This window comes from Micropterus dolomieu, linkage group LG18 (assembly GCF_021292245.1).
Source record: "Micropterus dolomieu isolate WLL.071019.BEF.003 ecotype Adirondacks linkage group LG18, ASM2129224v1, whole genome shotgun sequence".
Taxonomy (NCBI): Eukaryota; Metazoa; Chordata; class Actinopteri; order Centrarchiformes; family Centrarchidae; genus Micropterus; species Micropterus dolomieu.
In genome coordinates, this window is record NC_060167.1 from 33,507,096 (window position 1) to 33,532,715 (window position 25,620).

At 41.6% G+C, this 25,620-nt stretch overlaps 1 protein-coding gene across 3 annotated transcripts in view; it reads left to right on the plus strand.

The window, feature by feature from the left end:
• Positions 1-25,620, plus strand: part of cntn4 (contactin 4) — a 166,079-nt gene that overhangs the window by 135,420 nt on the left and 5,039 nt on the right. For all 3 annotated transcript variants that reach the window (XM_046029172.1, XM_046029174.1, XM_046029175.1), the window contains 6 exons: positions 5,241-5,368; positions 19,644-19,819; positions 22,084-22,204; positions 22,643-22,801; positions 23,628-23,777; positions 24,796-24,866. In XM_046029172.1, the coding sequence (XP_045885128.1) occupies positions 5,241-5,368; positions 19,644-19,819; positions 22,084-22,204; positions 22,643-22,801; positions 23,628-23,777; positions 24,796-24,866 (805 nt within the window). The remainder of the gene's footprint in view (positions 1-5,240; positions 5,369-19,643; positions 19,820-22,083; positions 22,205-22,642; positions 22,802-23,627; positions 23,778-24,795; positions 24,867-25,620) is intronic.

A 25,620-nucleotide genomic window follows, 5' to 3' on the forward strand; every position in this document is an offset into this window, starting at 1 on the left:
TGTAAAGATATTTCACTCTGTACAAAAGTGATTGACTGGCCAACCAATTGACTAGAGCCACACCACTGGCTTGCTTCAAACAGCAGAAATATCATTAACATTGCTAGCTTTGTTTCATTTATTATTCAGGGAGGTTTTCAGTGGGAGAAAGCCCCAGATCACACATTAACACCTGGAAGCTGCCCAGTACAACCATATGGATAGCTACTGAATTCAAAGCCCCTCACGAACTGCACACCACCTATCAACTTACTGGACACCACCTATCCAGACATCCTGCGCCACCCAGTGGACATTGCGCGGATCCCGGTCAACAGCGCAGAGTGACCCAATTGGACGTCGTGCCACCCAGTCAGCAGCGCACACCACTCAACCGTGCAGACACACAACCATCATGATTTCCCCCTCTGAAGGATTTGTTTTAATACAACTTCCTGTCGACCTATCTCCCTAAAGTCTTTCTGGCAGACCTCAACCTAATCATCTCCTACCATAGAGCCCTGCAGTAATGATCTGATGGTTAGAGTCACTGGTAAAGCAAAAATCAATATGAATTACACCTATATTGGAGAATTGTCAGTAAAGTAAATGCCTAGGTGTCCCTGTTTCACTAGCATGGGTCAGTCCCAGCAAAGAAAATCAAGAGCATACCTTCTTTGTGGTCTCTAATTGACCATTAACCGTGATGACTACTTCACAAGAAAAGATACGTACATTCACTTAGTCATTATGCTGTGCAAAGCAGACATCTGAGAAGTTGCACCGCAGTTGCATCGTGCTCACCAGGCTTTAGCGTCCTGGGTCTTCACTCCACAGCTGGGCTTGATTTATGCCACTGACACAGCCGTTTCCCTGCAGCACAGCACGCTGTGGGAAACCTTAGGAGAGACAGCCTTTCAATTTATCTCAGACAGCCCCTCCCCCCCTATACACTTCATGGTTTTAAAGGAGTCAAGAGCATAGATCAACAACTGATGTTAGGTCCCACCCCTTGTCCCGGCTCAGAGGAAACGGTGACCCTCGCCTCTTTCTCTCGCCAAATTACAGCCTCTTGCTTCCAGCGCTGTTAGCTACGCCGACGTTTTGATACAATTATGATTAGAAAAATCACCTGCAGCGAGGTCGACGATGGTCAGTGTGGGTTGGAAATAGTTACGCAGACGCACCTCACCTTATCTGTGAACTTACTGTGGTAGGAAAACACAATATCAAACACATCCCCTGCAGTACTTTTTCCCACTTACTTTTCCGATTTAGTGGACTGGTATTTAGAAGTGTGTTGAGTTGAGAAAGCTGTGTGTGCACTGAGGCAATAATCTTTGTTTATAGAAAGCCTTAGCTGAGACTAATTATTTGGTGAAATCACTGTAAGCTTGTGATGATCTCTCTTGCTGTGGTCTCATGGTTGAGTAATTCCACTGATAGAATCGTAACCCCTATTTTCACAGGCCTGTATTATTTATCCTGTTAATTAAGTAGTTGGTACAGACCTCGAACTTGCAGTCATGCTAGGAATCAGCCATGGCATCTCAGAGTATTCGCTAACAGTCCTGTTTGAAACTCAAATCAGAATCTAATCTGGGATTGGACGTATTGTCTGTATGTTAAATTTGTCTGAGTGCGCTCCTGTACTTCAACGGCATTAGCAAGTTTGTGCATTTAGGTAGCGTGTGAGTGAACATGATTCCACTATTTGAGCATGAGGCTCCTGCCATTAGAAAGTCGCTGTACATTCCAGGCCCACACTTCGTTTCAAAGCCCCTGCTCTCAACACACAATTTTCATGCCTTTTTTTTGTGACTCATTATTTGGATTGTGACAGTTTCCTTGCACGATGTAGAATTTATCAAACAGATCAAAGACAAAATATGTCTGAATGAAACATCAAAACAAGGCTTTCAAGTGCCTTTTTGATTGTGAGGAAGCTTACAAAAAGGCAGCGTCTGTTAACAGTGTCTCAAAGACAATGTAAGGAAATAACAAAAAAAAAACAGAACCCGGCTCTTTCCTGCGATTTCCACTTCACAGTGGCTGTGATAGCTGCTCTGTGACTGATGTTATTTGTCTCTTTCATCTTGTCACAGAGCGGGGAAGATCAACACTGTTCAGACCCTGTCCTCTGAGGCTTGATCTCATCCAAAATACACACCTGTGGGGTTTTTTTTGTTTGTTTTTTTTTTAGGATTACACAAGTGCATTTGGCCAGCTCGCCTTGTTCACAAATAATCGCTTCCTTTTAGGAGAATTATTGCCTGTGTCCATTAAACCTGTGTGAGGCAGGGATGAAAGGAGTGCCACTTGTGTTCATCTTATCTGTGAATTATTGATACCTGCCCCTCCACTGGCTTCTCTCGGGATGGAGGTGGGAAATGTCTCCTCACATATTGGGCACATCGCGCAGACATGAGTAAAACTGAAATGTGTTACTAGTAAGCCTCCATCTCGTATTCACTACTGCTGCGCCTCGGATGACTTCCACTGTATTTGACCTCATCTGTCTCATCTTCCATTAGCTTCAAACTAAAACTAACACTTATGCAGACAGCCAGTCTGCTCCTGTTTTTGTAATTTTGTTGAAAGGAAAGGGCCTCCCCAGTAGACGATGTGGTGAGAAAGAAAAGTCTTGGCTCCACAGGATGGCTACTGAGGATTTAACTCTCTGTAAGAGCCATTGTGCTTGAATGCGCCACCACTTGTTTGCTCTCCACAGAGCCTCCCCCCTAGAAAATGCATGGTGTACAAGTCACATGGTATCTGTTTAGTCCCTGAGGATAAGGGGATTGTGGATATACAGAGCACAAATGGAGGTATTTAGTTATGTTGAAGTATTGGCCGTGAGCTTGTGCTGGTTAACTTGAATTGGGTCAGAGTTTGTTCTCTTGCTGATTTGAAAAAAAAAAGGCCACTAGTTAATTGATGATGCACCAGCAATGCAATGTAATTAATGTGTAGTAGTTGTTTAAATTGTGCTTACTCTGCTCAGGGTTACGGTCAGTTGTAGGACTGTGGTGCAATTTAATGGGCAATTTTCTTCAAATTTATCAGCCTTCCGGTTGGAAGTCATTTACTGTGGACTGTCCCACACAATGATATGCCACACATGTAAGTGATTGCCACTGGTGGCCTCTTTGCATTCTGCACTTCTCTCAGCCCGATATACAAGAAGTCTCCACTCAGCTGTACCATGTGATTTTAGAAGTAGATTGTCTTTAATTAACTGTCTGTGCACTTTCTTATCACATCCACCACTTGGAAAAGACCCGGTGTACACAGTGCAGCAGTGGCAAAATATAACACTGTGTCACACTGTATCAGCCGCATTTCACAAACACATCCAGTTCATCGCATCGCCAGTGCAAACAAGAAAAAGCTGGAAGCTGATGAACTGTTTTCTGTGTCACGTGTCGTTTATTCTTCTACCATGGCTGTTTAGCTCTCTGTTCCAGCTCAGACTGCAGTTGTTTTGAATCAATCAAGCAGTAGAGGAATACTTTAAAGGTGATTTGAGGGAGTGACATCAGTCTGGACAGCTAGTATGTCTAGTATGGGGTCTGTTGCCTTACCTAAACCTAACCCTATATAGGACCTTTTTAACAGTTACAAAGTCCATACCAGTAAAAACAGAACGCATTATAAGCACAAATAGACCACACTGGTCTAACTAAAAGCCATAAAAAACTAAACATATTATAAATGTTAATTAATGCAAGTATTTAAATACAGTAGGGACTGATTGTTTTGAGTGGTGCTTTACAGTTAGATCAGTGGATATAGGATATATGGAGTGGCTGCTAGTGCAGGCACATAAGGAAAAAAAGAGGCATAGTTACAAAAAGTATCGAATGCAGTACTCGTTTGACAGGATATTTCAATACTACTCGATACTGGGCGTCAAGTGGCAATTCCCATCCCTAGTTACCGTAGTACAGAAGCACATCAGCAAAGGTTTAGGCTACTGTATGTTTGGATATTAGTTTGTTACTCATGACTAGCCTAAAAATTGGTATGAAGCTTTAGACACTCATGATCAATGAATAATTATCAGTTATGATTTCATTGGTTGCACGACATAATTTTCTTTTCATCTTCAGCTGCTGGCCCCTAATTTTTGTCCCCATCAGATAACTCAATGAATCTTTTTTTAAAGATAAATGTGCCCTTTTATTTACCTGTTGCCATGGTGAATCATAGTATCAGAGCCCCATCTTAATTTGATTCACACAATAACACTAACAAACAAAAACACCAAAGTTACACAAACACTAACTTACCAACCAAGGCTGGGGAAGACCAGTAACTCCCGTGTTTTGCAAGTTAAAATTAAGTTTTTCCTCAATGTGGGATCCGGCAGCTTTGATAAAAGATATAATGACGTTTCTAAAAAAAGGTCTGTGTCTGTAGGGATCCTTTGCATATTGTTGTCAGATTCTCACAATAACAATCCTTGTCAGTGGCAAAAACAAGCACTTTATTGGATGTAATTTGAAAGTGCGCAATTGCCTTCAGCCCTGTTTCGCTGCTGTTGACTGCAGCGCACTCACTTAATACTGGACCAATTTCAAAACTTGTTGTCCCAATTGTCACATTGACACAAAAAGAAAAATAGGGTCCAGGTTGAAAAATTCTGAACTCAGCCTTTAAACAAAATCACATCTCCTGCTGTAGTTAATTCCTCAGTTTGCTTGAATCTGTAATACCGAGGTGTATTATTGAATATGTTTATTCAATCTGTACGCTCTAACACATTTAACTGTTTGCAGGGGAACAGAGCAATTTTCTGGCCGCACCCGATCATGATGACGCCATTTCATATTTACACTTTGCTGGTTCAGCAGAGAATTTCAGATAATGAAAATTCAGCGTACCTTGATGAGTCGGCCCACCTTTGATTTCCCACAGTACCTTGCTTTCAAGGGCATAATTTCCATTTTTGCTTGTTATTTAGAAAATGTAAGGGCTCTTGACCTTTTTTGAAGCACTTGTGGCCATTGTATAAAGGGCATGACGCCACTGTTGTCCTAGATATCTTGAAGTAATGTGCTGAATGAATCACCCCTGAAAATACAGACCTATTTCTCTTTGTTGTCATCTGCAAAGATGCAGAACTTAATTAGAGAAATGTTCTCTGCTGTTATGTCAACCCCATGCCACACAGTTTTACAATGTATGCAGCTTTTTTTAATTAATAGTACATATAGTGATAATGCAGTAATACGATTGATTTGCCTTTTTAACTACAGGGTCTCCATTCTGGACAACGGGAACCTTCGTATTTGGAATGTAACCAAATCTGATGCTGGTCTCTACACCTGTGTGGCGAGAAACCAGTTTGGCATAGCAAGCAGCACAGGAAGCATCACAGTTAAAGGTATTTCCTATTTCTTCTTTATATTTCATCACTGTCTCTTTTGCTGTTCAGGCAGCAGGGACTCTAACCTATAAGGTACTTGACAGATTTTTGCAAATGTATGTTTTTTTTTTCTCCCTGACAGCATGTAGAGTTGCCTGATATTTCACTCTGCTCCTTGAAAAACTAACTTCAAGTATTCGATTTCATAAATAAAACATGACATGTTAGAAGGACACCGATTTGCGAAGCCTCCAACCACCTCGTTCTCTCCGTCTTTGGATACGTAAAAAAGAGCAAGGCCTTTTCTCTTTGTTGTCATCTCCAGACGGACACACCTCGGTTTCTGTGTCTCTTTTCAGTGGTGTTGAAAACATTCAGCTGACAGCCTCAGTGCCTCCAGTCCTGTCAGAGCATATGCTGTGTGAAAAAGTTGTTAATCATCTGGGCTGAAGATTGCATGTTAACTTATGCTAATTATTATAATTCACAACAGGGCCAAACACATTTTTACCATTTTGGACACATTTGGATTGCCTCAGCACATGGGGTTGCCCACGGTTAATGACACACAATTGTTTTAATCATAACTGAGGGTGTTACTGTTTGTTCATTGAAGCTATGTGCATTGCCTTCCTTCACTTTGCACTGTGTGAATGATCCTCTAGACCAGAGGTCACTATTATATTATTGAAAATCACTACCTTGTGACGGAGCATTTGCATTTTAACTCGCGCAGCTTTTCTGGCATATACTGTACTGGTTTAGCGGCCCAGGAAACTCACAGACCAATTGCATGTGTTCCAATTGTCTGGTGCTCAGCCAATCAACCAAGAATGTACAGATTCATACATGTACGTTTTTTCCACGGGCAGTTCAAAACCAGAATATCTCATATATCTCCAGTCTCAGCTGGCAAGACAAGCCACGGCTCACGTTTCTCACTGAACAAGAGGAAGTAGGGAAGTGGTAGCTATAAAAGAGGGAATGAAAGGGAAGTGGAGGTACTAAAGCTGTTCATTTATTAAGATGTATTAAGAGTGTTTTTTATAAAATTGTTTTTTTTTTAATGCAGCCTTTAGTTTACTTAAATTTAGAATTTATTATTAGAGTAGTTATTATTTATTATCCCTTCAGTTTGATGTGAAAACTAACTAAGTAAATATTGTTGAAATATTATTTGATTTGGCAGTCAGTTGTTGACTAGGAACATATGTTGATACAACTAGGCTAATCGTTATGGTAGGCTACGGACGCAGGTTAGTCGATATGATGTTCCGGACCTTTGCTTTAGGAAGTTTTCTCTAACTGGACCAGCTCCAGACAATTCCACTTGCAAAATGAATAGTGTCATTGCTACCGTTGCACCTGCTAGGGTTAAATCATCTTCTGGTGAACTAAAAGCATCACAGTGAAATGCCAAGTCAATGATTATTGAGAAAAGGGAATGCTGAAAAGCTCAGTGCAGATGGCGACAAACATAATTTCAAATTCACCTTGACATATTTAAAGAGAAACTCCATCCATCCATCTATCCATCCATCCATCGTCAACCGCTTATCCTGCGTACAGGGTCGCGGGGAGAGAGAAACTCAACATTTACAATTTAGAACAGAGAACAGAGAGGACTAGGCAATATTCTCCTCTAACATCATCAGCAACAATGTAGCACATTCTCTTTTAAGTATAATTGATAGGCTATAGGTTATATCTGAACTCCATTCTAAGGAAATGCAGGAATAAAATGAAAGGTATTACACAAGCCATTAAAAGTTTAATTTTTAATGCAAATAAACAATTCCCATCCGCAATCACATAGAAGGAATATGGTAAAAATGGCAAGATCTGATGCTATTGATTACCACCAAGCTTCTTTAAAAATGATGATGATTTGATGTCATAGGGCAATTTTCCTGAAGCCATGAAAACTGCAGTCATGAAGCTTTCCTTTCCCCTTGTTAATAAAATAATTGAAAAAAGTTGTCAACCTCAACGGTTACTTCCATAATTTTCAATCTGGATTCCAGTAGCAGTACTGAGACGGTTCTCATTAAGATTCTGGATATTTGTTTTGGAATTGATTTAGGCAAGATTTCAGTTCTAGTGTTAATGAGATCTAGATGCTTTTGGCACAGTTGACTATGATATTGTTGGACAAATTCTTCCATTCGGAACAACCTGCAACATCATCAAAGTACACGTCAGTTCCGCAGTGTGTTACCCTGGTAACGTAAACACCTCGGATACCTGCTGCTACTGTGGACATTTACTGAAATTAAATATTGAATATATGTTATAACAAACTGATACAATTACAAAACTTATATTTCCATAACTTCTTTTATTTATATTCAATTAAAATGTACGTAACTTGTGAATGAATGTGATTGGATTAATTTACAAGATATGCAGCGTCATTCTTAAAAAGATTTAAATGAGCATTGTTGTTTTTAGGCAACCTAACCTCTGAAATAATCATATAAATAATGATAACATTAGTTACAACGATAATAATTACAGATATACAAACTCTATGGTCTGCTCTATTGTTAGCTCCTATGAGGTGCAAAGGCTTATGGGTAATCTTTCTTGTCAACTTCGAACTGATGAACCGTTGTTCCCTTCTTCCCTACACAGTTCACAGTGCCCTTTGAGGTGAACATGTTGTGCTCCCTGCGGTTTGGAATCTCACTTAAAATGGCCAAATACCCTGTGCAGTCCACTTAGCAGGGAACTACAGGGCGATCGGTACGCACCCTGGAAAACCTTTTGGGGCCCTCAGGCACAGTGCTAATAGTTATTCAAGTCATAGCTTTCTCTAGCTAAAAGACAAAAGTGAAATTTACCCTCATCTCAACTCTCTGGCTCTAAAAACCACACACCAAGTCAAAAATCTTGGCATCTTGGAGTTTTGACAGCCATGTCAAATCAATCAGAAAGTCTGCATCCTATCCATCTTAAAAAACATAGCAAGAATCAGAGGATTCATGTCCAGGCAGGACTTGGAGATACTAATCCATGCTTTCCAGCAGGTTAGATTACTGTAATAGTCTTTCATCTGGTCTCCCCCAAAGAATTCTCAGACAACTCCTCGCTATTCAGAAACCTGCTGCTACAATCCTGACAAAGATCAAGAAAACCGAACACATCGTATCTCAAGTCTCTTCACTGGCTCCCAGTGTGTCAGAGGATATAGTTTAAAGTACCGCTACTTAAATCTCTCAATGATGTTGAACCAAAATACATCTCTGACTGTCTTTTAATCCTCTCAACCTCTTAAGGCATCAGGTAGAGAGGCTGCTAACTGTTCCCAGTGTGCAAACTAAACATGGAGAAACAGCATGTAGTTACTGGGCACCACAGAGCATCAGGAATCATCACCTTACCGTGGCCCTCTTTGCACAGTAAATTGTTCTTATTGTTATTTCAGTATATTGGCCATAGCAATTATTGCTTCAAAACTTTTAGACACATCAGACAGCAATGTATTTTTATCAGTTTCCCTACATGTAGCCTGTGGGAAAGATCACACCTTTATTCACCTGCCAAAGAGAGAACATGGTGCAGTGTTACGACGTGTAAACAAGTAGCACACAGTTATTGTTTGCCTGTGTTGGTATTGAGGAGACCTTTAACCTGTTATGCAATTAATTACAAAAGAAAAAAAAAAACAATAAGGCAGTAGGAAGTGTCAGTGCTGTTTCCAGAGGTATTTGAAGTTAAATCATTTTTTCATAAAGTCTCCAAGACACCACTTCTCCTTCTGTAGTTTATGATTTTGCTCAAAGGTTAAATCTGTTGTATTGTCTTTCTTCTACAAGTTAGCAATCTGTAAAAACCTTAAAATGTATTTTTCTCAAATTTTCCAAGTAGTTCCTGTAGAAACGTGAATTAACGTATAGCCCTACAGGCAAGTGTTTGTTTGAATACTTTGAAAAACATTGATTCGTGTGAGTCAATGTGAGCAACAGCAAGAGGAATGCCCTGTACTGTACAGTATCTATATAGTAATTCCCTTTTTACCAGAGAACACATCACATAATGGAATTCTTTAACTCTAGACCAGCTCTTTTCTCTGTAAATCATTATCAAGGCATGTTTTCCTTTTTCTGTTGAATTATAAAAGACAGATTTCATATATTATGAATGCTTTGAAAGTCAGCAGCAGTCAAGGATGTCAGGAAAGCTTAGAGTGCACCTTGCCGCTGATTTATGCTGATGCCTCACTCTGCCTTTCCATTGACGACTCTGCCTTTCTACAAAAATAATCAGTAACCTTTGCATAATTGAAGTGAAGAAATTAAATGTGTAAAATGTCAGTATATTTGTATTTTTGCACATGAACGTGTTAATTGATGTGAAATTTTAAGCAACTCGACTGGTAGCTCAACTCAGTGCATAATGGAAAGCACAGCGTTGCACTCACCCGGTTGCACTCGACACTGTCCTTTTACCCATTTATCACACAGTGTGTAATGAAAATGATACGGAGCCCCCGGCCAATCATTGTGCAGAGGGGGGCAGGAGGGTGGGGGTGGCCTTTACGTGACTTTCCAGTCAAGCTGCAAGGAAACACACCCGCGTAAGTCTTCTCAGCATAAATAGGCAGTGCCGTTATCCAATTATTATTCTTGGAAAGTGTCTGAAAGGGAATATGGGTTTTATTTGACACCCTCTCTTATTTGCTTCCTTTCCATCATCATACAGTATGTGCATCAAGCTGTTTTCTTCAGCTGATGTACAAATGTTGCTGTGTATGATCTTATGCATTTCTGTCACACTCGATATTGTTTGAAAAATGGAATGGGGTAATTTACATGCACTCTTTCATTGAGGATAGGAAACCTGTTTAGTGGGGAGAAATCTGTGTTGCAGGAGGAGCCCTTATGGGAGATGACAGTAGTTTATTCAAATTGACTTTGGTGATATGAATGCTGAAAATACCTGTCAAAAAGCATTTGGCATCTCCTGCTGTGAATAAGCCACCTAGCAAACAGCAGAGGAGCAGTCACGACAGATGAGCCCTGTTAATGTGCCCATTATTCCAACACTGGAGGGATATTAGCGGATTAATTGTACTTGATTATAGACGTGCTCCCTGAATCTTGATTACACTGAATGTTAGCCATTGCAATCAGGGTTGCCTCCAATCATTACAGATGGTCAGTGAACTCAAAACTTCTGAGATCATACTGTGTTCACTTCTGTTTGCCTCTGCAAACCCTGAAGGCAATTCATCATTTCTAACAAGTCTGCAGATGACACAACGGTCATCTGCCTCTGAGACTGCTTACAGACAGGAGGGGAACAGCTGGCCCTCTGGTGCCGTCATAACAACCTGGGGCTGAACACACACTGTGGAGATGCCAGTGGACTTAAGGGGAGCCCCCCAAGGCTCATCATACTCAACAGTACTGTGTCTGCTGTGGAAGCCTTCAGGTTTCTGGGATCAACAATATCCCGGGACCTAAAGTGGACATCCAACATAGACTTCATCCATCCATCTGTTCTTTGCACGTCCATCACTGTCAGGTTTGGATCAGCCACCAAGCAGCACCGGAACAGACTATAAGGGACAACGGCTGCAGAAAGAATCACCTGTGCCAATCTGCCCTCCATTTAGGACTTGTACATGTCCAGAGTCAGGAAACAGGCATGAAACATCACTGCAGACCCATCACACCTGGACACAACTCTTCCAGCTTCTCCTCTCTACACCAAAACAGTCAGAGACAAGAACAGGCTGAAACACTCAGTTAACACCATTCATGTAGTGTCAGGAACAATCTGACACTATACGGTATATATTTCCTATTTATATCTGACGCACATACTTTTTTTAACATGTACGTATCACTGTGAAATATAAACCTAAGCCACTGTATGCTGTATATACTGTACATATCCACCTACATCATGTGTATTAAGCGATCTGTTACATTTATCATTCAATATTTATTCCAGCTCATTTGCACACTATTCTTCTTTAGATTGCATTACAATTATATTATATACAATTTATATTCCAATTCAATTTATCTATATAGCACCAATTCTCAACAACAGTTATTCCATTGCACTCTTCATATAGAGCAGGTCTAGACCGTATTCTATGTGATATTATTTACAGAGACCAAACAATTTCCACCAGCAGCAAGCACTTGGGACACAGGCAAGGGAAAACTTGCTTTTAAGAGGCAGAAACCTCAAGCAAAACCATGGCTCAGGGTGAGGGGCCATCTCCCTCGATGGGATTGGGGGTTAGGCTGAGAGAGAGAGAGAGAGAGAGAAAGAGAGGACTGGGGGGTAGGGGGGTGCAGCCAACACAGTATCCACACAGAAATACAAACAGAAAAGGTAATAGTGGTACAGACTGAAAATGAGTAACAGTACTGATAATTACAGTATTGTTAATGATAATAATAATAACAATAGGACTAGTAATACTAATTGTAGCAAATGGTGTCGAGCAGGAACACGGGGGCAGCAGGCAACCACAGATCCAATGTCATTGCTAGTTTCCAACCGAAACAGCTGTCATTCTCATGCCCAGCGCCCACATTGTTCAAATAGCAAATCCATTTGAGCTCATCTGTGTGATGAAAATGAGGTACGGGCAGGCAAATTGTTAGAGCATTGCTATCTTGAGGCAGCAGGAAGTGATTGCGCCATTGACCAATAAAAACAGGTCTAAAGTCAACAACGCAGTATTTCACTTTATTTCAGTTTTTTTGTTTTTTGCGGCGCATTGCTCAGAGGGTAAGAGGAACGCTGTGCAGCGTAACTTCATTGATTATTAAAATCTCCCGACATGCTGACAGGATCAATCAGGATTTAATGTTAATTCATGTTCTGTATTCTTCTACACATCCAAAGGGTCTCACCCGTAGTCAAGGTTCAGACAGTGAAACTGTTTGGAATAAAGCAGCTGTCCTCCTGAACAATCCTGAGCTCCATCAGCGCGTCTAAATTATTTCAGAAACTTAAAGTTAATTCATGTTTCCTTCATCAGCATTTCCTCTGTAATGTCAACTTAATAACTACTGTTTATTTCTTTGGCTGTTTAAATGCCCCACAATATTTGATGTGACTTTACTGCTCTGATGGAAATGTTTAACATTACTGACATCAGCCTCTCTAATCATGAAACTAAATTGTTTAAAAAATCATACATCAATAAAACACAAAATAAAGAAACCGCTGGAAGAAAGAGAGATGTGACCCTCGACCGGTTCTTCATAGTTTATAATGATGCAGCGCAGTGAGGATCCAGACGTTTCATAGAGGAGACAGCGTCTGTCTGTTAACAGACTCCAGTCTGCAGTGGAGTTCAGACACTTCACTGATAAACCACAGAGCTGCAGAGTGACATTAGGCTTTATGATCAGAGAGGGTTTTTATATCACGTCCACACTTCTGTCCATATCTCCCCTCTGCTGTGAGTCTGCAATTCAGTCAATCAGTTGATGGTTTTTATGCTGCGCCATTCATTTGTCATTATAATAGCAATGCGCCGAGCTACTTACGCACCTGGCTTTTAAAGGGAATGGGAAATGACACTGAAGTGATTGGTTTATTGCACATGATGCATAAAACACACCCATGACATTCACAGACTAAGCACAACTCTTTTGAACCATGAGCCTGGAACACTGGCAATTTTTTCCGCCGTTAGTAGCAAAATTGGAGTTGGACCCGCCCCAACATGCAGATCTTTAAAATATGGCCCTTGATCTCAATCTAGAAAGATGGCACCAGTCATTGCTTTTGTCATGTTTTGGCTTTTGGAGTAGTACAACAGAAATGATCTGATCACCGTAGGTACCAGTTAATAGAGCTAAAAACATCCCAGCTTTATACTGAACTCTGGGTGGTGATTTTCCATGCGAACCCTTTCATCCAGCAACTATGGGAAATAAATACTGTATGTGACTCCTGACAGCCATATAGAAAGACAATGAGCAGCCATCTGTCAGTGGTCACCAGCAGGTTGGTACAGATGTGCCACTGCACAGTCTAAGAATACAGTATTCAGTGCATCTTGTTGAGAAATGCACACAAGGTTTTTCTGCAATTGAAGTTCGTCCTTGAGAAACCTTTGATTTGTCCTCTGGAAAGTAAGTGGCATTCAACAAAGCACGTCGGTTGAGTTTGTGCTGTGCTGATGAAAGCATTCGTCTTGGTTTGTTCATTTGAAAAGCATAGGGAGGAAGAACTGGCAGTGAATTTATACCATCATTTCACTTGTTTTCCATAATGACCTGTGAGATAACGCTGAAGATTAATGTTACAGTGATGTACCTACCTACTGTCAAATTTTGTACAGCCTTTGAAAGGGATTTTGACCTGCCAGTGACCCAACATTTTCTTTACATGTTTTTGTTTGTCTTGAAACTGCATGCCTCCATATCATCAGCATGAATCTCAGTTTGAAGGACTTAGAGGGTGAGGGTCAGGCTTTGCTCCAGCAAATAGGTTTTCAAAACCCCGGCATCACATGGCCTGTGGCACTTTCGTGCCCTCTCAATGCATTATACAAGCGCACATCACTATAAAGTGCATATACTCTGAAGGCGGTGTTTTCTTTTGCCAACACTTTAGACCATCAAAGCTTGGAGGGAATCTCCAAAGGGGCCAGGTGGGGAGTAGTGTGATCATTATTCATAGTGGCTGGTGAGTGAGGGAAGACTGGTGAAAGTGGCCATGTGAGGCATGTCAGTACGCCTTAGTTAGGAACAGGGAGTCATTTGCTCATTGTTAGCTCGCTCTGTTTTCTGTTCAACCATATGTTATTGTTGGACTACTTCTCCGTGTGTTCCCTCTGTAGGCCAGTGTCAGTAAGTCATCTGAGTGGCTCCCACACCTCCTTCGGTTCCTATACATCAAAATCAGGATCAGAATTAGCCTTATTGCCAAGTAGGTTTACACATACAAGAAATTTGCTTTGGTGACTCGGTGCATAATATGTAAAAGTAAAATTGACAAAAAAATATAGAATTATAAAGAATATATATATAAGATGGCTGTGCAGTGATATGCAAAATACTTCCAATGGATTTACATGTGCAAACGGGATGTACAGTACAGGAGGGCTTAGGGGGGTATGAGCATCAGTGTCAGTGGGGGTCCCAGGCATTGTTGATGAGGCCAGGTGCAGATGGAAAGAAACGTGTCGTGGCATGAGGATTTGGTCTTGTTGGACTGCAGCCTCCTGGTGTGGTGAAGAGTCTGAAACAGAGTGTCCGGCGTGGGAGCGGTCGACCAGAATCTTTCACGCTCACCTCACTCTTCTGGAGGGAAGGTAGATTGCAGCCAGTCACCTTCTCTATGGAGCAAATGATAAGCTGCAGTCTGCCCTTGTCCCTTGGCCCCACCAGGTGGTGGAGGAAGTGAGGATAGACTCAGTGATGGCGGTGTAGAAGGGCGCCGTCAGTCTTTGGCAGGTTGAACTTCTTCAGCTGCCGCAGAAAGTTCATCCTCTGCTGGGCTTTCTTGTTGACACTAGAGGTCCTGTGTGATCATGGTGCCGAGGAAGCATAAGAACTCAACTGTGTCAACTGTGGAGTCACACAGGGTGAGGGGGGTGGGTGGGACTGGGCTCTTTCTGAAATCCACAACCATCTCCACTGTCTCCACATCTCCACTGTTAAGAGCACTGAGCTCCAGGATGTTCTGACTGCACCAGGTCACCAGATGGTCAATCTCCCACCTGTAGGCGGACTCATCCCCCCAGAGATGATCCCAACCAGGTTGGTATCATCCGCAAAGTTCAGGAGCTTGACGGACTGTTGACTGGAGGTGCAGCTGTTGGTGTATATGGAGAAGTGCACAGATGGTTCGACAGTCAGGGAAATGGTGTCCCAGCTTCACGCGCTGCGTCCTGTCAGAAAGGAAGTCTGTGATCCACCTGCAGTTGGAGTCATGCACTCATCTGGGAGAGCTTGTTCTGCAGCAGAGTGGGGATGATGGTTTTGAAGGCAAAGCTGGAATCCACAAACAGGATCCTGGCATAGGTTCCTGAGGAGTGCAGCAAGATGAAGTGAAGGGCCCTGTTTACTGCATCGTCCACAGACCTGTTGGCTCTGTAGGCAAACTGCAGGGGGTCCAGGAGTGGGTCTATTTTGGTTCTGAGGTGGGACAACACAAGGCGCTCAAATTACTTAATTTCCACAGAGGTCGGGGCGACAGGTCTGTAGTCATTAAGTCCTGTGTTCCTTGGGGTTTTTTTGGGTCTGGGATAATGGTTGCCTTAGTAATTCCTTTATGCAGGAATCAGGTAGACCATGACATGGTCAGTGTCTCAGTGCATAGGCTCTGCTAACAGTAGTGTAACAGTGATCCAGAATATTCACCTCACTGGTCAAACATTTAATAAACTGTCTGTATTTGGGGAGGTCATGGCTGAGATTACCTTTGTTAAAGTCAAGGAGGACAGGTTTGTCTGCTCCACACACAGTATCTGGAAGCGAGCATGCGAATGTAAACACTGACCATATTTAATGACGCAAACTCACTGGAGGAGTAGAGTAGAGTGGGGGAGTAGTTTACAGATTATGAATAAACATTCTAGATCAGGAGAACAGTGCTGTTGAATCGCTGTCATATTGTTACACCAGCCACGTTTGATGTAAAAACAGAGACCTCCACCTTTCATTTTGCCGGAGAGATCTGTGTCGCAGTCTGCTCTGAACAGTGCTTGAATAAGGTGCCAGTACTCCCCCGATCCACATGTTAGTATGTCTACATTACATTCTGAATTTCTACAGTGAATAAAAGATACTAGGAGATATAACTAATGTTCACAACATACATTTATTTAACCAGGGGACAGCCTTTTCAAATATTAGAGAAAAAACTATTGGAGAGTTAATGGAACCTTACTTGGAGCAAACTGAGCTGCAAGTGTATTTGTCAGTTTAGGAAAAGGTAGAACTAGATACAGAACAGAATGAGGTATAAACAAACTATCGAATAAGACAAGTGAATATTAATGCCTAATTAGCTGAGTCTGTAGGGGAGCACCCATGCCCACATATTGTCTGGACTGGTCCGCACAGAGGTTGCTGCTGGACTGCGCTGCCCAGGTTGCACATCAACTTAACGTTACTGTTATACGTTGACATAAAACTTGGAGAGAAGAGAACAGAAGTTTACCTGATTGCTGTTTCCAAAATTCACTTTCATGGCATTTTTCGATCGGCTTCATCCTCTCATCAAAGTTGTAAACACTGCAACAAGTCCTCCAACTTAAATGACAACATAGGTTGTATTAACCAACCTCCAAAAACGACTCATATGAGCGTATCCTACAATAGTGGCCGACCAGACCTTCATTTGGAACGGCCACGACACAAGGGAGGTGAACCCTACTGCACAGCTGTTGGGATCACCCGTCTAAATGCATAAAACACGGACATAGGTTTAGGTGAGGGGCTTCGGGGGGGCTGTCAGCCAACTAGCTAATGCAAAGAAGCCAACGTAGCTTATGCTAAAGCTAACACTAACATAGCTAATGCTGCTACATAACTTCAGTGCTAAAGCTAATGCTAATGTGGCTAATGCTACTAGGTAATTTCATTAAAATAAATGTGATTGCACATGGGAATCGAACGTCAGTCTCTTGGGTGAACCAACTTACTATCCTTCCACCCTGCCCACCACCACAAAACTCCACTTTCAGGCTACTTATAATATGTCACCAGCTTTGTCATGTGTTTGCATTGTACGGCCACTAGAGGTCGCTGCCACAACAAGTAAACATGAGTCATAATGTTGTGTAACTAAAACGACCAATACAGTATGATCGTTGTTTTTTTTGGAGGACAGGCTCAAATACTGACACCCGCAAGGGGGAAGCAGGGCCTTTGCGTAATATGCATCCACGGCAGAGTATTGTAACAATCAAATGCCACTTGACTTGAATGCAGCACTCACGGAGACTCACCATAGAAATGACAGCATCAGTTGAGGTTCCTGACAAATGAAATCTTGCAGTCGTGCAGGTATTTTCTGTCCTTTCTTCGTAGCAGAGGCAGATGTAGTGTTTTTGGTAAGGCTTTATAGGTCCGTTATTTCCTAAGATGATTCCTGAAAATAAAAATGAAATAATAAAATATGTAATTAAAATGTGTCCATCTAAACCCAAGTACAAATTCATAAATTATTATTTAATTACAATAAAACTTCTTCTTATGTTTAATTGTATACTTGCCTGCAGACAAGTGTCAGTTTCTTTGCTTGTTTGGCTGACCTGTTTAAAAAGACTCTCTACTTTGCACAAGCCATTTATTGGAATCAATTATTTGGAAGTGTATCAATTGAACACGTTCTCCACTGATTCTATAAGAAGTCTTACTGGGGGATGTAGGACATTTTTTGGAACAGTTCCACTGGTGATTTTCGAAGACTATGACAAGAGATTTTGTCACATTAACAATGAGGAGTCTTTTCAACAACAAAATTATGACTTAATCTGTGCAGGATGACATTTGAGGAAATTCAGCCACCAAAAAAGTCTAAACTTGACCGAAGTCAAGGGAGGTCCAGAACAGAGTCATGCCACCAAACGTGACTTACTGCAAAGCAAATGTCAGATTTGCTGACAAAAGCAAATTCCTGACTGACATATGGTTGTTTATTTAACATGCCACACATTGGCTTGACGTGTTCATGTAATTAATAGCTAATGGTTCATGTTAACCACTGTAACAACGGGTGACTGTGGAGAGAACACTTTTGAAAATGTCTGCCTCTCAAGTACAAACTGGAACACGTCAACAGCGCCTTGACCTCACAGTGGCACTTCCTTAGGTGTCACCCAGCCTGTCGCAGCAGGTTAACACACTCTCTGCCTTGTCTCTGATTGACCTCGCTAAGTGAGTGGGGTACTATCCTCTCGTTCATCGTTATACAAAATAGAAATCAATCAAATTATGAGCCAGAGTGTGTAGTTGTGTAACCAACCTTGGTTGTCCATAATCTGTCACAAATGATGACAGAGGAGGGTAATAAGGGAGCATATTCCCACCATCATTGTCACAGTGAATCCCTGGAGGCAGTAAGAGACTGGGCAGCTCACACCACAAGGAGAGGAGTTCATGTTAGAGGAGGAATCAATAAAGGATAATAAATAGAATGAGAATAAATGTTTATAGTATGTTTCCATGTTGCAGAGATAGAGGGCTAAATATTTTTGACTGTGGATTTTGTTTTCTCCTATCTCGCTCTCCTAGAGTAACTTTCTAACGATGAAAAACTCTGACTGTAACACAGTCCTGACACCTTTTTCAGCCCTAACATTTATTCGTTCTACACAGTGTCCTTAGTGTTCTGAAACAGAGCAGACACAAAACTTTCAATACCTCCTGTGTACTATTACGATGTTTTTTCTCACCACCATCGCTCAACATTTAGCCCCAGCTCTAGAGGACTGGGGCTCTCAGACACACTGTCATTATGTATATGACAAACCTACCAGCTGATAGCATTCTGGCCTAATATTAGAAAACAACTATATAAATCACATTGGGAGCGTACGGCGGTAGTGTGTGTGTGTGTGTGTGGGAGGGGATAGAGGGTGCCAATACAATGAAGGTATCGAATTCACTCTGGATGAAGACTGCACTGTCGGCACTTTCTACATGAATCTATGCCTGTCCAGGGATCATTTGCCATGGTTAATTTAGTCTGTGTGCTCAGACTGGCAATTCCAAACAAGTAATCACAGCACCCCCAAGAGGGAGACAGGCATTGTACACTCTGAGAACACAGCCGCTACCTCGTATCTTGCCTCTCTCGTGTCCTTCCACCATCCTCCTCCGATGCTCACACTTGTGCAGATAGGGGACACTTGCCTTATTCCCTTGTGATGCCATTGTAATGCGCTGCCAGCTTGAAAGAGAGCAGTAAAGACTGGAAGAAGTGCTCACTGCTGTTTACTGTTTTCCTGGTGTGTTTTGGGAATTTTGGGCCGATCAGGGGGAGTTCCAGGCTCAAGGCTGAGCTGGCAGTGACACATAGCAGCTTCTCAAGACGCAGGAGAGACACGTCTCAGAGTCCCCACAGAGACGAGCTCAGGCTGGAACTAATACCAGTTATTGTAGCTGCGCGCCCTAGTTTGCTGTGTGCTCTGTCCCATATATCTTTCTATTAACTGAGTCTGACATATCCATAAGGATGATGGAAGGGCTTGGCTTTTTGCAAAGCCATTTCCTGTGCTGAATAATAATGTGTGGAAAAGGGGAGCTGAACAGTGTTTGATCAAATGTGCATGGTTGTGAATGTGTGTGTGTTTCAGAGCCGACCATCATAACCTCCCTGCCGTCCACGCTGGACGTCACTGTGGGGGAGAGTGTAGTCCTGCCCTGTCAAGTGAGCCACGACCAATCTCTGGAGCTCAAGTTCACCTGGTTCTTCAACGAGCAGCTCATCCACTTCGGGAGCCACGGTGGATTTTTTGAAAAAGTGGGAGGTGTAAGTCCATAAATCCCTCAAGATTTCTCAGAACCTGCAAGGCTATTAGGCCTCTGCTTTTTAAACATGCTGTCATGTTGTGAGACCTGCAAAGACAGGTTTTCATTTACAACTGAGGATGGAGCATGGGATTAGACATCAAGTCGCCACAATATCATGATAGCTTATACAATACATGGACACTTTCACTATTTTGAAATGGAGCAACTTACTGAAAACATTTACATTTAAATTAATTTTAAATTTGCGTGTGACACCCATCCTGACACACTTTTTTAATACACTCCACACTTTGATGCTACCTAGCTAACATGACACTTGGTGTGAACCAGTGGCTAGGAGCAGTGTTAACATTAGCAACAAAAAAACAGTAATTGAAAGTTTTGTTGGCATGGAAGAACACAAGTTACATTAACATTACATTTAGTCATTTGGCAGATGCTTTTATCCAAAGCGACTTAACATTTGAGGAACAAAATACAAGTATCAACAGAGCATCCAATACAGCATGAGATCTACAACTGACAATACATTCTAGTAAGGGCAACAATAAATACTAGTAAGAGCTAATGGCACATATCACATCATTGGGGTAAATACCTAGGGAAAAAGTTAACAAAGAAGTGCAATCAATACATAAATGAAATTAAGAGCATTGAGTGTCAAAACAGGATTTGTATATGTGTATTAAGACTTACTCTGCAAAAGTGTTTTTTTGTTTTCCATAGTAAGCGTAGTAATTTGATGCAGTTTTTATCTACAACATCAGTCTGCACCTCTATCAGCTGTCACCACACTGAAATTCTAAATGCACATCAAACTGATCACCTAAGTAATGCTAACAAACTTATATTCATTAAACAGCCAAAAACACACAATAATAGTGTGAGCTGTCTTACCTTAAAAGCCATTTTTTCCTCACAAGTCTCTGTTCTAAACTGTCCACCACTTTATTAAAATCCAGGACTGTGACCAGATCACTAAATGCAAATCACTATAGAGCATTTTTCTCTTTTTACTTTTGCGTTTTGTGTAACACCTCATGCTGATCCATTCATAAGCCTTCCGTCAGTCCAGGCTGTTATCTCATGATGACGTCATTCAGAGACCCATCTATTGTCCCAGCTTTCTGCATGTTTTTCAGACGACCCAAATACATCGTGTTCAATTAGCAAACAAACCTTATTGCGGTGTGTTAGAGAATACTCATTGTATTAGTACGACTTTGCTCTTCTGCCACATACAAGACACTGATTTATTTTTCACTGAGTAAAGGTCGGGAGGTGACTCTGAAGATTCACTGGTTCATCAATATTATGTTTCTTCTTCTTTTAGCAGGGTCATAATAAATTCAGCCGCAGTGCAGAGGGAATGTTTGTATCAAGTGTATTATTTATGGCCAGAAAATTGCTGCCTGTGGTTTACTTTAAAATGAAATTTACATACACACCCTGCAACCAGTCTCAGTCAGCTGCAGTATACTTTAAAAGGTTCGCAGCTTACATCTCAGCATGTGAAATACAGGCTTATTTTTCCCCCCCCAAGAAATTCAAGGCTCCTTCAAAAACTGCAGGCGTAAAGAAACAAATACCGCACTGAGGAGTCTTTCCTGTTCTGTCTATGATTTAGGTGCTTCTTGTACCATTATTTACAGTGCCCTCTCCCTAATAAATTACTCTACATCTACACTTACATTGATTAAGTTACCAGCCGCAGAATTTTTACTGCCATTGTGCCACAGCTTTCTGCCATGTCCAATTTATTACAGAACCTGCTCGACTTAGAATGATAAAATGATAATGTAGGCGTAGGAATTGCAATTAGAGATGGAATAAAATGCTCCCTTAAAGAACTAACTTTTTAGACTAGTCATTAGGCGGCTCCTTAAATGGAAACTGCTCTATAACCCCAATCAAAATTAAGCTATTTGAGCAAGTGCATTTCTGTAATTACAGTGATAGAATAAAAGCATGGAGTGTGCCCACCAGAGAGAGGTATTTCTGTGTCTTTTTTAGAATGTGGAAGGAAAGGCTGCAAGAGAAGTTGCGGATTTATTTTTCAAAATACACATACATGAGAATGAGCTTCCTGTTCAGCTGCTTTTGTTCCCATGTGGCTGGAAAGTCAGTATTGTTCTGGAATAACAATAGCTGGGGGCTTACCATGTTGCTTATGGAACTCTGTGTGCATGTGGGTTTGTGTTTGTGTGTGTGGGTGTGTGTGTGTGTGTGGGTGTGTGTGATTATGCACGTGTTGAATGACAGCAGCATTCGGCAGGAGACATCATGATTCGAAATATCCAGCTGAGGCATGCAGGGAAGTACACGTGCGCCGTGCAAACAAAGGTGGACAGCATTTCCATTGCTGTTGATTTGGTTGTCAGAGGTAAGCCACAACACTGACTGTCCTTTTTACCTTTTGCTTTCACTGAGAATTAACAAAATGACTGCTGACCAGATTCTTCAGCTTACCAGTGTTTAAGGGTCCCAAGCAGTGAAATAATTTATCATTCATCTACTGATGAAGGAGGATGGATTTTGTTAGTGATTAAAGACTGGTTATGCCTCACTGATGGAGAAATAAAAGGATAGAATGAAAAAGAGGGAAATTTACCGTCTATTTAGACCAATTGCTCCCCAACTGTGTCACACTGTACTGACTTCGCTACAGTGGCCGCAGGTGCTAAAACCACTGCGACTCTCCCTACCATTTTTCCATCTCCTCCTGATTTGCATCCCCCCCTCTCCCTCCTCTTCCTCCTCCTTCGTAACGTCTGTCCCTATCTTTCTCTCCTCTTCCCTGCCTGGCTATGCCATCTATCAGGTCCCCCGGGTCCCCCCACCAGCATCCATGTAGAAGAAATCACTGATACCACAGCCTCTCTGTCCTGGAGGCCTGGTCCTGATAATCACAGTCCAATTACGGCATACACCATCCAGGCCAGGACACCATTCTCCCTCGGGTGGCAGGCTGTCACCACAGGTAAGCTCTCTCCAACCAGCCGTGGCCTCCTCCAATCACATGGAGGGGGCCGCTCTTCATTCTACCTCGCCTGTGAGAATATTGGAGAGGTAATTTTTGCCCCCTGCACCAAATGGTACGCAATTGTAGCATGACTATTGAGCGCCATTTTATTAGACTCATGGGAATCATGAGAGACAGATCTCATCCTGATGATAAAGCTTGTTGCCAGGGCTGTAATTTGATAGTGTAGCTAAGTGATAGCACCGGTGTAATTTTTCCCAACATCCTCTTTAATGGGGCCCTTAGAATTCACGCATGACTGGTATAATGTGCATTTATCCTGTACTGTATACCTTGTTCTATTGATATTTTTGTGAATTAAGGACACTTTGAGCAAAGATAGTTTTACTGGCCTCATTGATTAAACACATCAGGATCATATATTTGATTTAGAACTACATTATGACCTTGCAGGCAGACAGAGCTCCTCCCTCAACGGGCGAAAGTGGCTTTTTGTTATTTCTAGTATAATCATCTCGATTCTTTCTATATTTTATTCATTACTGTACATTTTGATGCTTTTCCATACACCAGAGAGCAAAATAATAAGTTAATAGTCAGTGTATTTCTTTATTCTTCAATATTGTTTTCTTGTTTTTGTGAGTTAGTGTGTGCATTATGTGCCCTTGAGAGGGATTACATCTGTCCTATGTACCTGTGGTGGAGTCCTACCAAGCCTGTCAGCTTGGAGGACAGTCTAAGCTGACACACACGCAAATAAAACACATTCACACACACACAAAGTGTCTTGATACTGAAGGGGTCACTGTGTGTTTTATGCCAGTTCCTGAGGTGGTGGGGGGCCACCGGCTGACAGCTATAGTAATAGACCTGAGCCCTTGGGTGGAGTATGAGTTTCGAGTCCTGGCAAGCAACACCATCGGAACCGGCGAGCCCAGCAAGCCATCTAAACAAGCAAGGACAAAGGGGACCTGTATGTACTGCATGAGCAGAAAGAAAGTTTCCCTATGCCTCTTTAAAAAATGTGTGTCATGTTTGTTGGTTCTTCCCTTCGAAGACAAACATAATTGACTTTTGTTTGTTTTCTTGCCAAGAATCACATTAGAAGATCGATACTACTCTCATGTCTGTCTTTTAAATATGAGGATGCAGTCAGGAGATGGTTAGCTCAACTTGGAGACTGGAAACAGGGGCAAACAGCCCGCCTGACTCTGTCTAAAGGTAACAAAGTCCCCCAGCTGCCCAACAACAGCACCTCTAACATTTAAGTTATTTTAATCTGTACAGAAAATGTGTAAAATGAAATTGTAAACTATTTCTAGCACATAACCCCCCATAAAACCAACCACAACATTTCATTTTTACACTTGTGGAACTTGGTTGTTCTACTTATTTAACAAACAAAGATAACAAGGTAATCAGTGAGCCTAAGAGGTGCTGGTAGGTAGATTTTATTACCTCTGGACAGCGCCATGCTAGCTGAATCACCCTGTTTACGGTTTTCATGCTAAGCTAAGCTAACAGACTTTAGCTTCATATTTAATGTACACATATGAGAGCCGCTCTTGGTAAAAAAGCAAATAAGCGTATTTCCCAAAACATCAAACAAGAATTGAAGATGTGGTGTGGGCTGCGGTCAGTTCTATGAAACTAGAATTCTATTCAGATTGATCCTAAGAAAGAAATACAAATCATGTCTATAAAGCCGCAATCAACAATTTACCCAGAGAGAATTGGATTCACTAAGGTTAGATTTTCTGTTTGTATGGATTCTTTCGGTATAAAAAACATCAAAGGCTGGCGACCGCTGAAAACAAGACTGTGAAAAGTTTGCTGATGTCTTCCGGGATTTCTGGATGTTGCAGTTCAAATTTGTTCAAAGTTTACCGTTCTCTTCTGTTTGGGAGTAGCAACATGGAAAATGTTTACATGTGCCTTCTCAGCGCCTTGTAAAGTCAACAGGGCTAAGCTGATCTGTCTTCTTCCTCCAGCTCCGAAGGTCACACCAGCTAATGTGAGTGGAGGCGGTGGCAGTCGCTCCGAATTAGTCATCACATGGGAGGTAAGCAACCTTGCTCAGGACCCTCTCACCCATGGAGGAGGGAGCCAGACGTCATTATTCTCTGTGGATCTGGGCCTCTGTTTCATTAATAACAGCTGAATGGCTTAATGTATGGCATTTCATTTTTAAGAACAGAGAGGCTATAACTGCTGCTGTCACCCTAGGGGAGAGAAAAATGCTTTTGAGGTTTCAATAAGATAATTAAACGCAATGGTTCCTTCGAAGTCACAGTGTTTTCTCTTTCTATTCTTTCTTTCTTTCTTTCTTTCTTACAAAGCCCTGCATATCAGACCAGCTCCAAAAGCTTATTTATTCAGGCTGCTCAAAATAATCAGCTCCCGCTGTGGAACATTTCACAGAACCAGTGTTGATGTTTCAATAAGCAAGAGTTCAATTAAAACTTCGGCTTAACAAAGCCGCTCTTTTGCCTCAACCCAGAAAGTTTCTAAGACATTTTCCTTTTGACATAAAATTAGGGATTGAGTGTTGCATTTTTAGCGGGTGCTATAGTGGGCCTACAAGTTGAAGTTAAAGTGAAGTAGTCACTGGCAATTCAGTTCTTAGTTCTCCGACTCCTTCCAGCAATGCTCAAACAGTATGTAGTAAAGATGGGAATTTAAGATATAAAAAAGGGACAGGTATGGGTTAAAAATACTGTAGCTGCTGATACACATTGCAAAGAACCAAACAGATTTTATCATATTACTGCGACCTACATGAAAAAGATTTTTCTAATAAAACTTTTCATCAAGTA